At 47.3% G+C, this 15,384-nt stretch overlaps 1 protein-coding gene and 1 non-coding gene across 5 annotated transcripts; both read left to right on the top strand.

Moving 5' to 3' along the window:
• The first annotated feature begins 5,908 nt into the window (after window positions 1–5,908).
• Window positions 5,909–14,222, top strand: LOC105493773 (MAGE family member D2). Of its 4 annotated transcripts, none has more exons than XM_011761663.3 (13): window positions 5,909–6,009; window positions 7,504–7,577; window positions 7,918–8,409; window positions 9,037–9,345; window positions 9,466–9,529; window positions 9,790–9,869; window positions 10,368–10,462; window positions 11,151–11,230; window positions 11,324–11,366; window positions 11,686–11,748; window positions 12,867–12,981; window positions 13,455–13,897; window positions 14,088–14,222. In XM_011761663.3, the coding sequence occupies exons 2-12, from the start codon at window positions 7,533–7,535 to the stop codon at window positions 13,887–13,889; spliced, it is 1,821 nt and encodes a 606-aa protein (XP_011759965.2). In that variant the 5' UTR covers window positions 5,909–6,009; window positions 7,504–7,532; the 3' UTR covers window positions 13,890–13,897; window positions 14,088–14,222. The 4 variants fall into 4 exon arrangements, with proteins under 4 accessions (XP_011759965.2, XP_011759967.2, XP_011759966.2 ...); XM_011761665.2 differs by having other exon boundaries at window positions 5,918–6,014; XM_011761664.2 differs by lacking the exon at window positions 5,909–6,009 and adding an exon at window positions 6,548–6,635.
• On the top strand, window positions 12,576–12,706 carry LOC112428889 (small nucleolar RNA SNORA11). Its single transcript, XR_003020949.2, has one exon. It is a non-coding gene; the product is annotated as a small nucleolar RNA SNORA11 (small nucleolar RNA).
• Window positions 14,223–15,384: the final 1,162 nt, after the last annotated feature.

Raw genomic sequence — 15,384 nt, 5'->3', positions numbered from 1 at the left:
CAATATAAAAGGAAAGATAAAACTGACAATGTGGGACATTGAATGGGCAGGGGGAGGGTTGTAGCTACAATATCCTTGTCTTAAAAAGTGGGGAGTCAAAATTGTCTGTCAGAAATGGATGGAATACAAATAGAGGTCTGAGTATATCTTTTTCAAGTTACAAAATTAACCAAAAACAAAAAAGGAACATCAGTGTTAACCATTGCAGGGGAGTAGAGGGAAAAGTGAGGCACTGTACATAAACAAAATCCTTACTGCCATCTCTGGGATATTGTCTAATTTTTTTTTAAAGAACCATTACACACACATTATCTAGAGTTGTAAAGGGAACCAACAGTAGAGCTAAAACTAAAAACTGTTAAAGGTTGGCTTTGAAGGGGTGGGATGGAGATGGGGAGGGTTGAGGCAGGGGACTATTAGTTTTTGTCATATGATCTTCTGTTCTATTTCATTTGTTGTCATGTACAAGCATGGAATTCATAAAAATCAAATGTTAAAAACTGCATGTTGATCTCATAACAATGAAATAATTATATTTCCTATGACACTTTATGACAATATCTAAATGGGCATATGGATATTCAGTGAGATGTGCCTCCACAGATGAAAAACATACTATAATGTGCCTAGCATATGTCTGTGAAGAGTGTTGGAAAGGGTATTCTGGGACTTAAATCATTGGACAAAGTATAGTGTAGTTAAGGCTTTGGTATTTGATATTCCACTGACTTGGGTTCAAGTCCTCTCTGTGCCACTCATTGGTCGCCTTGCCTTGGGCAATTTACTTCTCTCACTTTTAATATTGCCATCTGTGAAGTGGGGCTAATGTTCACACAGTATAAAAATAAACCCCTTAAGAGTAAGGGCCACCTCTGTAGAGGTGTCTAATACATAGTTGGTGCTCATTTTCTGTTGAATGGCCTAATCATAGCTCACAAGCTTGTGCTGAGGAAGGACTCAATATACAGAGAACAGGGGAGAATGAGGGTTAGTCCAAAAGTAGGTAGCAGGTTTCCTCATCTATGGGAAATTTGCCTTTTGTTAAACAAAATGTCATTTTTGCTGTGGAAAGGTAGCCCTTAGGGCTTAGAGTGAAACGAAGTTAACTAAATTGCCCTACATATAAAAGGGGAAAAATGAGATTTCACCAGCAGCTCAAGAAAGAAGACATGGCCAGGTACGGTGGCTCATGCCTGTAATCCCAACAATTTGGGAGGCTGAGGCGGGCGAATCACTTGAGCCCAAGAATTTGGGACTAGCCCACGCAACATGGTGAAACCCTGTCTCTACCAAAAATACAAACAAACAAACAAACAAACAAAAAACCTAAAAATTAGTAGGGCATGGTGGCATGTGCCTGTAGTCCCAGCTACTTCTGGAGGCTGAGGTGGGAGGATCACTTGAGCCCAGGAGGTGGAGGTTGCAGTGAGCCAGGATCACACCACTGCACTTCAACCAGGGTGACAGAGTGAGACCCTGGGGAAGGTGGGGGGAAGAGAGAGAGAGAGAGAGAGAGAGAGAGAGAGAGAGAGAGAGAGAGGACATAGGAGCCTGGAAATGGAAAAGAGAGAAGTTGCCAGCCTGTTGGGGGACAGAAAGGGTCCAACAGGGGTGGGGCACGGGGCCTAGGAGAAGGAACAATTATTAGGCCTTTCCCAATGGTAGGAATGAATGGCTATGGAACTCTGAAGAACAAGAAAGTTCGATGTCCAATTTAAAGTTGATTTCTATGCTGAGCTGCATGGTTTAAATGACTAAAGAAGTGATGGGCAGCCTTAAAAGGAAACCTTTGCTACCCTCTCCAAAATTTTCCAAAATTCAGAGATATGGATTCTGTATAGTTTGGGAGAAGGTAAATGTGCTAGGATAGGATTGGTGGTGGGGATATTCTGGGCTTTCCATTTGAGCTTAGGAATCTGGAGTCTTGGATGCCTGTGGGATTAGACAGTTCCGTCTCGACATTCCGCACTAAGCAATCCTTAGCCTGCCTTTCCTTATCTCCAGAACAGAGCTGCCTGATAACAGCCTTTCATCTTTCCTCTTAGTTGATATGTAGGATCTATATGATCTGAGATATTTCTATACTGATCTATGGGTGCTAGAAATGGGCCTGAGACCCAGTGACCTAGGTTCTTCAGAGTTTATGGGTGGATGATGAAGATCAAGATTCCAAGAGTTCACAAGGAGAAGGTGGGAGGAAATCTCTCTGGTCAAAGGGTAAAGATTATGAACTAATTTGTCTTTTCTCCCCTGATGAGGTTGCCTCCTGCCCTCTGATCCCCAGGTCATAAGATAAGGGTGTTAATGGTATTATGTTATGAAGGTGGTGGAATTGAGAGGGGTCTGGGGAAGTTTGGGTTTGACAATCTTTGGGAATGCCTCTCTGACAGATTTGGACTGAGATTTTTCCTGACTTCCTGAATCCAATAATATCTCCTAAGGTTCTGACTCTGTATTCCTTTAAGTTACCCCAGGATCCCAAAGACCACAAGTGGGACCGAAAACATTGTGAAACTTAAAATGTTGGAGGTTGTAACCAGAAGTGTAGTTGTAACAGAGGGTCTTCCCCATGGGGACAAAATTGCTTAACAAAGGCTGCTAGGCAAGAGAAGGCAGGGCATATCTGGTAATAGTGAAGTGTTCTGTTTAGGTGGAATATAGGCAACTATATCTAGTACTTTCAGAAAAACAGCAGGAAAAAGGCTGGAAACTCAGTCAGGGCTGGATTTTGGGAGAGCCTTGAAATCAAACTCAAGTGTTTCTTGGGAAAGCATTCCATACCCATTGTCATGAATACCTCACCTGCTATTCATATCTCAACTCACTGTAATCAGGAAACTGCTGCATGGAATAGACTCTGAAATAACAATGGCTTAAATAAGACATATATCTATTTGCCTCACCTAAAAGAAACTCAGAGGTAGGCAGTTCACGTTGGCTTCATGAAATTGTTGTGGATCCAGGTTCTTTTTAGTTTATTAATCCAGTATCTTTAGAGTGTGACCCTAGTCCTCATGGCCTTTATTCTGGGAGGCTATGTATCTAGCTAAAAATCAGATGGCTTATTACTAAGGAAGAAGAAGAGCATGGATATCAGGGTAAGCAATTAGCAATCTATGCCACAAACATGTGCACTGAAGCTATTCCTTCCAAGGTCACCAGAGACCACCACTTGATCGTCAAAATCCCCAGACATTTTTTCAGGTCTTACTTTTCTTGATTCTTGGCAACATTCATCACTATTGACCTTGACTCCTCCCTCCTTTTGAAACAATCTCTTTCCTTACTTTTGTGACACTCCTTTCTCCGTTTTTTTTTTTTTTTTTAATGGTGTCTTGCTCTATCACCCAGGCTGGAGTGCAATGGCACAATCTCGGCTCACTGCAACCTCTATCTCCCAGGTTCAAGCGATTCTCCTGCCTCAGCTTCCCGAGTAGTTGAGACTACAGGTGTGCTCCCCCACACCCAGCTAATTTTTTGTGTTTTTAGTTGAGATGGGGTTTCACCATGTTGACCAGGCTGGTCTTGAACTCCTGACTTCAGGTGATCTTCCCACCTCGGCCTCCCAAAGTGCTGGGATTACAGGTGTGAGCCACCACACCCGGCCCTCTCCTGTTTTTCTCTCTGCCTTTTTGGTCACTCCTTATCAATCTCTTTCATGAGTTCCTTTTCCTCCACCTATACCAAAGGTGCTTTTGGGCTGCAGGGCTCTTCCGTGGGCCCATGTCTCTTCTAGCACTGTGCATTCACCAGGGTGCTGTTGCCCTTTCTCATGAATTAAAGAACTATTTATGTACTGATGACTCCTAGATCTATAGCCTCAGCCTAGACCACTTCTCTGAGCTTCAGACATGTATATTCAACTGCCTGTGGTACATTTCCATATGGACATGCCACAGGTGCCTTAAAAACAATGTTCAGTTCTCCTCTAACCTGCTCCTCAAACCCGCTCTTCCTTCAGTATTCCTGATCTCAGTGAGAGGAGTTACCATTCACACAATCTCTCAAATCAGATCGCCAAGAGTTCCCTTTGACACTCTACTCGTCTTCAGTTACTCAAGTCCAATTACTTTTTACTTCTTTACTATCTCCTCGATTCAATCACTTCTCACTACCTGCCACCACTCTAGGTCAAAGCACAATCATTGCTTACCTAGATGACTACAAAAGGCATAAGTACTCTCCCTGTTTCCAAGACAACACCTATTCCATACTCCATATAGCAGCTAGGTGTTCTTTCTAAAACACAAACCTATGCTGTATCCTTGCCTAGAATCCTTTAATAACTCCTGGGTGTTCTCAGGATCAAGACCAAAGTCCTTATCTTGGCATTCAAAACTTGCCAACTTGCCACGATTTGGAAGGGATTGGGAATTTGAGATGCCAGAAATAGAAGAAAAGGAGGCGCTATGTCTAGTGTGGATAAGGGAGAAAATCTGGGAGGCAAGAACATGGTGAACTGATATCACACACTTGGAGAAAGCAACAATTCAGAGAAAGAGAAAAGACAGGAAAACAGAAGCCTGCCTTGAATATGCAAGAAATTTGTGTGTGTGTCTATCTTGAATTATCCATAGAACATAGGGATTCATGATATGTTATTTACACAGTAAAAGGTGACCACATAAAGCAGGAGACTTGTGTCCATTTGAATTACATTTATATGTGGAAAGGCATTGAATATTATTTCCACAACTAACCGTTGTGCTGAATTTTATTATGGTTTCTAATAACTTTTTAGTTGATGCTCTTGGGTTTTCCAGGTCTGCATTTATATATCCAGTAATTAATGATGATTTGTCTACTTCCTATTATTTTACATCTTATTTTGTTTTCTTGAATAGATCCAATTGCTTATGTGAATTTATTATGTGATAGAGGTGCCATTTCAAAGCAGAGAGGGAAAAGATGGATTAGTTTGCACATGATGTAGGGGTAAGAGACTATGATTTTGGAGAGTAATCAAGCTGAATCCGTATAGAAAATAAACTTTGAAATGATCAAACATCTAAATGTAAATAATAAAGCCACAAAAGTGCTTCAAGGAAAAAAAAACGGGGATTGTTATAGGAACATGAAAAGCATCTTTAAGCAAGCAGCAGGATCCAGTTGTGATGAAGGAAAAATGGATATATTTGACTACATAATAATTAAACATTTTTGTTTGGCAAAAATTATCATAAATAACATGAAAAATATTTGTAATATGTGACACGTACACGAGAGACATTGCTGGTGGGAACGTTATTCCATATACTTTTTAGGAGTAAGTTGACAAATTTTGTATCTTTTGTTATCAAAATGGAAGACGTTTTTGTAGCATTTGAGCTAGCAAAAAATACCCTAAATAAAAAAAAAGTGCCCCAAACAATCTAAATGTACATGTGTACTGGACTGGTTCAATAAATTATGGGACATCTATACAAGAAAAGATCATGCAACTGTTTAGAAAAATGTGCACTAACGGAAATATTTTTTATATATAACTGGAAAAAAACAGGTCGCAGAACAGAAGGTATGTATAGTGTACCATTTGTCGGAGAGAGAACCTGAATAATTAGTATACGAATAGAAAAAAAATCTGGATAGCAAAATGTTAATAGTGGTTATTTCTGGGAGATAAGAGTGGCCTTTCATTGGTATGTTATATATTACTGCATTGTTTTAATTTTTACAACAACAACAACAAAACAACAACATATTACCTTTGTAATAAGAAAAAATGAAGATATAAAAATAAATTCAATGAATGACTTTCTTTCGGGGGCGGTTTGGGTTGGAAGAGTTTCAGACTGAGCCTGGTACAGTGGCATAAACATGGGCTTTGGCGTCAGACAGCCCTGAGCAGGGCCCCATTGCCCCACCCCCGAGGAAGGCGAGGGGGGGTGGCAGGGGGCTGCGGAAAGGGGCTGGGCTGGGTTGGGCTGTCTGCAGCTCTAGTCCAGGAGGCTGAGACTTCGAGAGGGACTTAGAGAAGGCAGACGCATCCCGAACTCGCTGGAGGACAAGGTGAGGTGCGTTGAGATTGGGGTTTTATGGAGGTCATAGAGTGGTTCCAGACCCCTCGAACCCATAGCCAGGCAGATGAGCAATTCTTACTGCACCACTGCAGCTGAAGCAGAGGTGACCTGGAGTGGTGTGTAGGCAATGAGGACGACTGAGAAAGTGGTAGGCTGTATAGACTGGGAGCAGAGACGAGCGGAGGAGGAGGGGAGAAAAACGGGGAACCAGGAATGTTGGGAGGGGGACGAGGAATACAAGGAGGGAGGGGAACACTAAGGGGGAGTGATCCAGAGAAGAGAATGGGGATGCAGAGAGGGGTTAAGGAATACTGAGGGGCAGGGTGTGCAATCGTAACACGGAGGAGGATGTAAGGAATGGGAAGAGGGAATTCTGGAGTAAATAGAAAATGTGAGGTGGGAATAGGGAGTAAGGAGCCAGGCTAAGGGAATACGGAGGGGGGCATAAGGAATGAGGAGCAGGGAGCGGGGGAGGGGCAGACAGGCTGGGACGGAGGCCCCCTAGGGAGGCGGAAAGGGGCGGGACCACTTCCGGCCTAGAGAAGGGAGGGCAGTCTCTGAGTTTCGGAGGGGCTTGGAGTGAGTGGACGCTCTCGGGAATTGTAGGAGGACGAGGTGAGCAGCCGGGCGGGCTTTTGGATGAGAGCCCCGCTAGGGGTCGGCCGCACCCTCTGGGATCTGGAGAAAACCTGTCATGAGGATCGGATCGTACCGGATCCATCCGGCTGGGAAGGGAGGGGACTGGACCCGGTTTGACCGGGCCCAAGATGGAATCACTAGCTCAATATTTATTTGAGGAGGGGGTGTAATAGGGAAGGGGCGGAACCAAGATGCGCCTGTTTGGAGGGGGGCGTGTTAGGAAGAAGGGCGGGGCCAAGAGACACTGGACTCGGTAGGGCGTGAGTAGGGGAGGGGCCGGGCCCACCAGACACTGCGACAATTTTGGAGGAAGGCTTCTTGGGCAGGGGGCGGGACCGAATGGTACTGCGGACCTGGAGAGGGGCGTGTGTCGGGGCAGAGTGCCAGACTGAGACCACGATCATTGCGCATGCGCACTATGTATCGCTGAAAGGGGCGTGTTGAGAAGGGCCAGCACTGAGACGAGCCAGCTGCTGAATGCGCATGTGCACGGTGGACATCAAAGAAAGGGCTCGTGCTGGGAAAGCGGGCGGGGCTGAGAACGGCCCTGCAGCCGACGCGCATGCGCTCTATCGACCTGCGGCTGGGTGGGGGGTGCACTGGGAAAAGGGGCGGGGTCCTCAGAGCTGCCGCGCTGGCACATCTTCCTGGAGAAGGGGAGGGTGCGGCTGCAGAGAATTGAGACTTAGAAGCTTTGGATTCCTGTATCTGAGAACGGAGTCGTTGTGGGTGGTGGAGGGGGTTGGAATTGGGGACCTACGGAAGGTAAGGATCAGCCTCCAGGCACAACAGGGGAGAGGACGTTCAGTGGGCTTCAACTTGACCCAGGCCTTCTCCTCTTCAGGCTCAGCTCTTGCCAGGCCAAATTGAGACATGTCTGACACAAGCGAGAGTGGTGCGGGTCTAACTAGCTTCCAGGTAAGGCCTCTTTCTGTCCTTTCCCCAGCTGCTTTTCCTCTCCAGCCCTTGTTGCTGCCCTAAGTCCCTTGGCTCTTCCCCTCCCATCCTTGTCCTTCTCCACCTACTTTCCTGCCTGGGTGTCCCCCTGCCCAGTGGAGGGAGGGAGAGAAGGTGGGCGGGCCCCTCTTCTGCCTTCAGTTCTTGCTCAGAGGAAAGGGAGGCCTTGTTCGGCTGAGGTGGTCAGAGCACACCGCAGGTACGAGTACAGGTCAGAGAAGTGTGGCCTTGGAATTTTGGAACCATTTGCTTAGTTGGGGGTGGGGAGAAGGTCTGTGAACTTCCCTGCTTCCTCTTGCAGGCTGAAGCTTCAGAAAAGGACAGTAGCTCGATGATGCAGACTCTATTGACAGTGACCCAGAATGTGGAGGTCCCAGAGACACCGAAGGCCTCAAAGGCACCGGAGGTCTCAGAGGATGTGAAGGTCTCAAAAACCTCTGGGGTCTCAAAGGCCACAGAGGTCTCAAAGACCCCAGAGGCTCAGGAGGCACCTGCCACCCAGGCCTCATCTACTACTCAGCTGACTGATACCCAGGTTCTGGCAGCTGAAAACAAGAGTCTAGCAGCTGACACCAAGAAACAGAATGCTGACCCGCAGGCTGTGACAATGCCTGCCACCGAGACCAAAAAGGTCAGCTGTGTGGCTGATACGAAGGTCAATACTAAGGCCCAGGAGACTGAGGCTGCTGCCTCTCAGGCCCCAGCAGATGAACCTGAGCCTGAGAGTGCAGCTGCCCAGTCTCAGGAGAATCAGGATACTCGGCCCAAGGTCAAAGCCAAGAAAGCCCGAAAGGTAAGACCTCTGCAGTCACCACCCTTCGTTTTCTACTCCTCTCCTCTCAGTTGGTTCATTTGTTCTACAAACATTTAGAAAGATCCCTGTGCTCATCAGGGCTGTGGGGGGCACTGAAAGTAATGTGATGTAATTCTTGTCTTCAGAGAGCTTGCAGACTGATGGGGAGATGAGACAGGAATACACATAGCTGCAATCTGAATATAATGCAGTTTATATTTACATAGTAGCTGCCCTGTGTTAGGCCTTGAGCTAAGCACATTTATGCAGGTTATCTCATTAAATCCTGAAAGTAATTCTCATAGCCCCAATTTTATAGAGAAGGAAGCTGAGTTCCAGAGAGGTGAAGCAGTTTTTCTAGGGATGGTTCAAGCAGAGCCAGTAGTAGGCACAGAAAGAGAAGAAGACTCAGCCTCCACCCACCCTTGGTTTGCTCCTGGCCTGCTAGGCAGATGAAACACTTGCTTGGAAGTCAGTGAGAAACAAACCCAGGGTTCAGCATAGCCAACATCTATTAAGTCAGGCTGTTACTACAGGGACGGGATTGGCGGGTGCTTCCTGGAAGAGATAGGGAGAGGAAAAGGACCACCTGTTTCATCTGGTGATGTTGAGCTTCTGTTGATGCAGGTGAAGCATCTGGATGGGGAAGAGGATGGCAGCAGTGATCAGAGTCAGGCTTCTGGAACCACAGGTGGCCGAAGGGTCTCAAAGGCCCTAATGGCCTCAATGGCCCGCAGGGCTTCAAGGGGTCCCATAGCTTTTTGGGCCCGCAGGGCATCAAGGACTCGGTTGGCTGCTTGGGCCCGGAGAGCCTTGCTCTCCCTGAGATCACCTAAAGCCCGTAGGGGCAAGGCTCGCCGTAGAGCTGCCAAGCTCCAGTCATCCCAAGAGCCTGAAGCACCACCACCTCGGGATGTGGCCCTTTTGCAAGGGAGGGTAAGAACTCTGTCCTTTTTACTCTGCCTTTTCTACTGCCTTGGCTGCCCTTTTCTTTGCCATCGTCTCAAGTTTTCAGCAAACTTGTTTTGGTCTTTCCATCTTTTTCTACTCTGCCAGGCAAATGATTTGGTGAAGTACCTTTTGGCTAAAGACCAGACGAAGATTCCCATCAAGCGCTCAGGTAAAGTCCTACCAATCCTCCCTCTACCCTAAGCTCTGCCCTCCATTGCCCTTGCATCATTGTGCTGGGGATATCTGCTGCTCTTATGCTTATATCTCTGTCCTCCCAAAGTTCTACTTTGGCAGTGCTAGCATCTCTGTTGATAAGCGCAAAACCTGGTTATGCCACCCTTGGTGTGGTTGGCAAAGAGTCTATAGCTTGGGCATCAGGGCCACCTGGCATCTCTTCAGTCAGGTGCTTACACCACTTTCCCCTTGCAGACATGCTGAAGGACATCATCAAAGAATACACTGATGTGTACCCTGAAATCATTGAACGAGCAGGCTATTCCTTGGAGAAGGTGAAGGGGCAGCCCTGGGGGATGGGCACAGTGGGGAAGCCTTGAATTGAACAAAAATGTGCAAGTTCCTTCTCAGGGGAACCAGAGAGACCTGCTAATCTAGCTCCATCACTATGCTGAGGGGCAGACAATGGCCTAGGGAGGGGTGTAGATGAGCGATGGGTCACACAGCAAGTCAATGGTAAAAGTACAGTTAGGACCCAAGACACCCAACTTAGTCCTGGCTTCTGTCCACAGCTCATGCCGTGTATTTCAGATTTCACCTCTCCCTTTCATTCCCCATTCTCTGTCTCCCTAGATTCCCACTCATCGCAAAGACGATGATGACAATAGTACATTTGCTGCATGTTTACTGGGTGCCAGGCACTTAGCTATGTACTTTGTGTGCATTACCTCACTGATTTCTCACACATGCAAAACTCCTAGGTACATAGGGAGCTGCAGCATGCCCCAGAAGCTGAATTTTGTCATCTCACAAGCTGTTCTTCCCATCCACAGGTATTTGGGATTCAATTGAAGGAAATTGATAAGAATGACCACTTGTACATTCTTCTCAGCACCTTGGAGCCCACTGATGCGGGCATACTGGGAACGTAAGCTGGGAAAGGGCTGAGGTGTGGGGGGCTTCTGCTTTGGCCATGTGCTGCTACCCCTTCTTTGTCCTACTTCCCCCATCCTCTTAGAGAGTCAGGAAAGGCAGGGACTCAAAAGCCCCGTCCCAGTTCCCATGCATAGTTGGAGCCCTGCTCACAGTAGTGATGCCTGATTATGATTGACTGAAGGGTGTAGGAGCCTGAGGTGGGACATTCCTGCTGTCAGCTTTGCTGTTTCTGTAGAAGCTTCCCAGGAAAGCAGGCCTGTCATTGCTTGCGTCTTCCTACTGGGTGCCTGGCCTGGCCTTGGCAGAGTGGTTCTCAAGGAGGGCTTCCTGGTGTGGGTGGATCAGGATGCATGAAGCGCAGGAGTGTCAGTGGGGCTGAAGGTTCTGGGAGAGAAAGAAGGGATTCACATGGACTGAGTGCTTGTGTTGTACCAGGTTGACAGCCATTCTTCCGTCTTCTTGGAAACCCAGGGAAGGGAGAATATGATTTTTCTATTTTACTGAATAGTAAACTGAGGCTTGCAAGTCTAAGTGCCTTGCCCAGGGTGGCATAGAGCTGGCAGCAGAGACTGGGCAGAATTCTGTATCTGAGGCATGTGGGAGAGGCTAGCCTAGTGAGCTGGCTGGTGTGTCTGTGGTGGCTGCTGGACATAAACCTCTCTGTCCTGTTATTTCTCTAGGACTAAGGACTCACCCAAGCTGGGTCTGCTCATGGTGCTTCTTAGCATCATCTTCATGAATGGAAATCGGTCCAGTGAGGGTGAGTGGCTGGGCATGCAGCTGAATGGGTGGCCATGGTCTGGATTCCATGTGTTCAATTTCTGTCCCTGTCTCCTCTTGCCTCCCCTCGCAGCTGTCATCTGGGAGGTGCTGCGCAAGTTGGGGCTGCGCCCTGGGTATGATTGGGCTCTCTCAGCGCTTGCTGTCCGTGTTGTCCTTTGGCAAGAGAGGATGGTCCTAGGATTGCATCAGTCTGGTGGTCTGGTGGAGCGGGTGGGGTGCTGGACTGGGTAGAGGGCCCAGGGTTCTGACCTGGGTGGATGATGGGCCTGAACTCTCTGCTCCCTCTATCAGTGTCTCTTGGGCTTCTATGGAGCTTCCCTCTTGTGCTGGAAACCTCTTTTCTATCTTGGAAATGCCTCTGCCCACATCTGGGAAGTGTCACAACCTTGAGTGAATGTATTTGTTTATTTATTTTTCTTTTTCTTCTCTCAGGATACATCATTCACTCTTTGGGGACGTGAAGAAACTCATCACTGATGAGTTTGTGAAGCAGAAGTAAGTATCTGTCTGGTGTTCATGTGTTCCATGCATTTGGCCTATTTCAGAACTGAGTGATAGAGCCATGGTGCCTGCATGCATGTGTCTATGTGTGTATGTATTTGCATATTTGCGTGTATGCAGGTGGTGGATTATTCCTTGGGTGGTGATGGGAAACAGAAGCAGCACATGTTTCCTGATCTGTTACATGTACCTCAACATTTGTCTTGAGACCAGTTCTGCAAGGGAGGGATTATCATTACCATCACTGTATGTATGCAGAAACTGAGGCTTAGAGAGACGAAGTCATTTGGTCAGGGGTACACAGGTAGCAAGTAGAAGAGTTGTGTTTAGAACTTAGCTCCAAAGCCTTAGTTCTTTTTACTCTGCTAACTAGAGCTTCATAGAAATTAATTTCCATAAAGAAATGACATAGAATGGTAGCTTCAGGCAACCAGGTACCATGCTGGGGAGTTGACTTGTACATCTCATTTCATTTTCATAATTACCCTGCAGCTATCATCCCTTCCCCGTTTTACAGTTGAGAGACCTGGGGCTCCGAGAGAGGAGATCTGAGCATGGCCCACAACTGGTATGGGCCTGGAGTCCAGTCCTCTTGAATTTCTGGCCAAGGCTCATCTATCCTTGGTCCTTAGAGGACATGTGAGCACTCACACAGCCACACGCATGTGCGCACAGAAACATACACACACACACAAAGGGTCAGGAATTCAACATTTGTGAAGCATGCTGCTATTGGCGATTCTTCCTCTGTAGTCTTTCCGGTCATTTTCTGTGGTGGGCCTTTCCGGGCTTGGCCAGTCTGAGGTCAAGACACTTGCAGTGGGGTGTGCTCAGAGCAGGGGGCCCAAAGAATGGCTCCTCTGTTTACAACACACCCAACAGGAGTCTGGGGTCATTGTGATGAGGGCCTCAAACTTGTGGCTTCCCTATGAACAAATGTCCCCCTACACCTTTGTGTGGCTTCTGGTCAAGACCAGTGGGACAGGGCTCAATATTGGAAGAAAGACTGCAGTAATTAGTGGATAATGTTGCCATCTGGAGCCTGTCCAGTCTATGCATGGGTAGGCCATGAATGGTCTTAGAAATAAAGGCTTTGAACCTCTCTTTCCAAGGTACCTGGACTATGCCAGAGTCCCCAATAGCAATCCCCCTGAATATGAGTTCTTCTGGGGCCTGCGCTCTTACTATGAGACCAGCAAGATGAAAGTCCTCAAGTTTGCCTGCAAGGTAATTGGAGAGCTGCCTGAGCTCGGCAAGTCAAGAGCATGGGGTGCCCCTGGCTGGGGCAGGCTGTGTGCAGAGCAGTCTGAAGTTCAAATCTGAATGTTTTGGTGCTTCTGTTAATTGTCAAAACACTGTAACAGGTACTTTATCTGAATCATTTAAGCCTTAAAACCTGATATGTCATTGCCCTGTTACAGATGAGAAAACTGAGGCCCAGAGAGGTTGGTAGGTGACATGTCCAAAGTCATGGAGCTAGTAAATGTCAGAGCAGGGATGGAATATTAGGTGCATAATTACTGGTAATACTGTATTATTACTCTTACCTTTTTACACTAAGCATGTAGCATAGCGCCTAGCATAAAGAGTAGATGCTTAATCCTCTTATGCTCCTTCTGATGGTTATTTACATAGTAATACTGTATTATTACTATGGCTTAATCCCTCTGTGGTCCTTCTGATGGTTATTTTTGTTTCAGGTACAAAAGAAGGATCCCAAGGAATGGGCAGCTCAGTACCGAGAGGCGATGGAAGCGGATTTGAAGGCTGCAGCTGAGGCTGCAGCTGAAGCCAAGGCGAGGGCCGAGATTAGAGCTCGAATGGGCATTGGGCTTGGCTCGGAGAATGCTGCCGGGCCCTGCAACTGGGATGAAGCTGATATTGGACCCTGGGCCAAAGCCCGGATCCAGGCGGGAGCAGAAGCTAAAGCCAAAGCCCAAGAGAGTGGCAGTGCCAGCACCGGTGCCAGTACCAGTACCAATAACAGTGCCAGTGCCAGCGCCAGCACCAGTGGTGGCTTCAGTGCTGGTGCCAGCCTGACCGCCACTCTCACATTTGGGCTCTTCGCTGGCCTTGGTGGAGCTGGTGCCAGCACCAGTGGCAGCTCTGGTGCCTGTGGTTTCTCCTACAAGTGAGATTTCAGGTATCTGCCTTGGTTTCAGTGGGGACATCTGGGGCTTATGGGGCTGGGATGAGGAGCTGGATGATTCTAGGAAGGCCCAAGCTGGAGAATGATGTGGAGAGTGTGCCAAGACACTGCTTTTGGCATTTTATTCGTTCGTGTTTGCTGGATGTCAATTGACCCTTTTATTTTCTCTTACTTGTGTTTTCAGATATTGTTAATCCTGCCAGTCTTTCTCTTCAAGCCAGGGTGCATCCTCAGAAACCTACTCAACACAGCACTCTAGGCAGCCACTATCAATCAATTGAAGTTGACACTCTGCATTAAATCTATTTGCCATTTCTGAGTTTATCGCTTTTTTTGGTGGGCCGTCACATTTTGGTATCACATTTAAAAATGAATGAGTTGGGAAAGTTTCCACCTCAGTCTGTGTTTAGTTTGAGGTGATATTGTTGGATTCCCAGGAGTGAGATTAACACACCTTTCTGGGATAGATTGGGCCTCACGTCTAGCCTTCAGGGTGGTGGGATTTTAGTGGGGTGGAGTTAAAGAGATTGTAGTTACAGAGGACACACTTTGAAGGAGAGGCTTGAGGTCGGCAAGTCTGGAGCAGAAAGCATAGGTAGAGGAGACTGGACATCAAATATAGAATCTCTTTTTGAAAAATTTGAATGAGGAGAGAGAGAGGTACAGAGCTAAATGGAGATACAGGAACAAGGGAACATTTTCTTGGGGAAGGAGAGAGACTTGAGTAGGGAGGAGCCAATGGAGAGGAAGAAGTTGAAGGTTGACTTCTGCAGCCCAGTCCTGGAGGAGGTGAGAGGAGTTGGGTTGTGGGAAGGCCTGGGAGAAGGGACTACTCAGATAGGACTCAGGGAGGGGGACTGTGAGAGGATGTTGAGCAGTAGGGAGGCCCTGATAGAGGATGGAGCCCATGATTTTTGGGGAAACATAGCAAGGTGCTCAGTAATCTTGGTATGGGAACCATGAAGATGAGTGTTGGTTTATTCCAAGGTTTGGGTTCTGCTGTTTGGATCTGGAATAAGAACACCGGACCAGGGCAGTGACTGTATGAGTCTGTTCCTTCACCTCTGTGTCCATGGTACCTGACATGTAGTAGTTGTACACAGAGTGGGGGAAGAAATGGACCATGGGATCCAGGCAGGCTTGGGGAGGAGAGATGAGGAGAGTGTGTGATAGATTGGGGGACAGTACAGGAGTCTGTGGATATCTCTGTGAGTGATGTGCATCTGACAGTGCAGGAGTCTCAGTGAAGTCCTCATTAGGAGTGCCTGCTATATGTCTGGCAGCATTCCAGGTATCTGGAAAGGGGTATTGAGAGAATAAGAAGTGTGATCTGGGGGACTAGTCAGACAATGGGATGATTGTATTTAGGAAGTCACAGCACAGAGAGCTCTGGGTGATGGTGAGGTTCAAGGGATGGGTAGTCGAAGGGTAGAGATGCTTCCTGCAGATGCGAAGTCAGTGGTCTGGGAGGCTAGGGTATT

Source organism: Macaca nemestrina, chromosome X (assembly GCF_043159975.1).
Source record: "Macaca nemestrina isolate mMacNem1 chromosome X, mMacNem.hap1, whole genome shotgun sequence".
NCBI classification, from domain to species: domain Eukaryota; kingdom Metazoa; phylum Chordata; class Mammalia; order Primates; family Cercopithecidae; genus Macaca; species Macaca nemestrina.
This window is presented reverse-complemented; position numbering and strand designations above follow the sequence as displayed.

What these genes read in the sequence shown, in the direction of transcription:
- LOC105493773 (XM_011761663.3), top strand. Translation starts at nt 7,533, where the DNA reads ATGTCTGACACAAGCGAGAGTGGTGCGGGTCTAACTAGCTTCCAG. An exon ending in GATGCGGGCATACTGGGAAC is followed by an intron (nt 10,463 to 11,150) that starts GTAAGCTGGGAA and finishes TTATTTCTCTAG; the next exon opens with GACTAAGGACTCACCCAAGC. An exon ending in TGGAAATCGGTCCAGTGAGG is followed by an intron (nt 11,231 to 11,323) that starts GTGAGTGGCTGG and finishes CTCCCCTCGCAG; the next exon opens with CTGTCATCTGGGAGGTGCTG.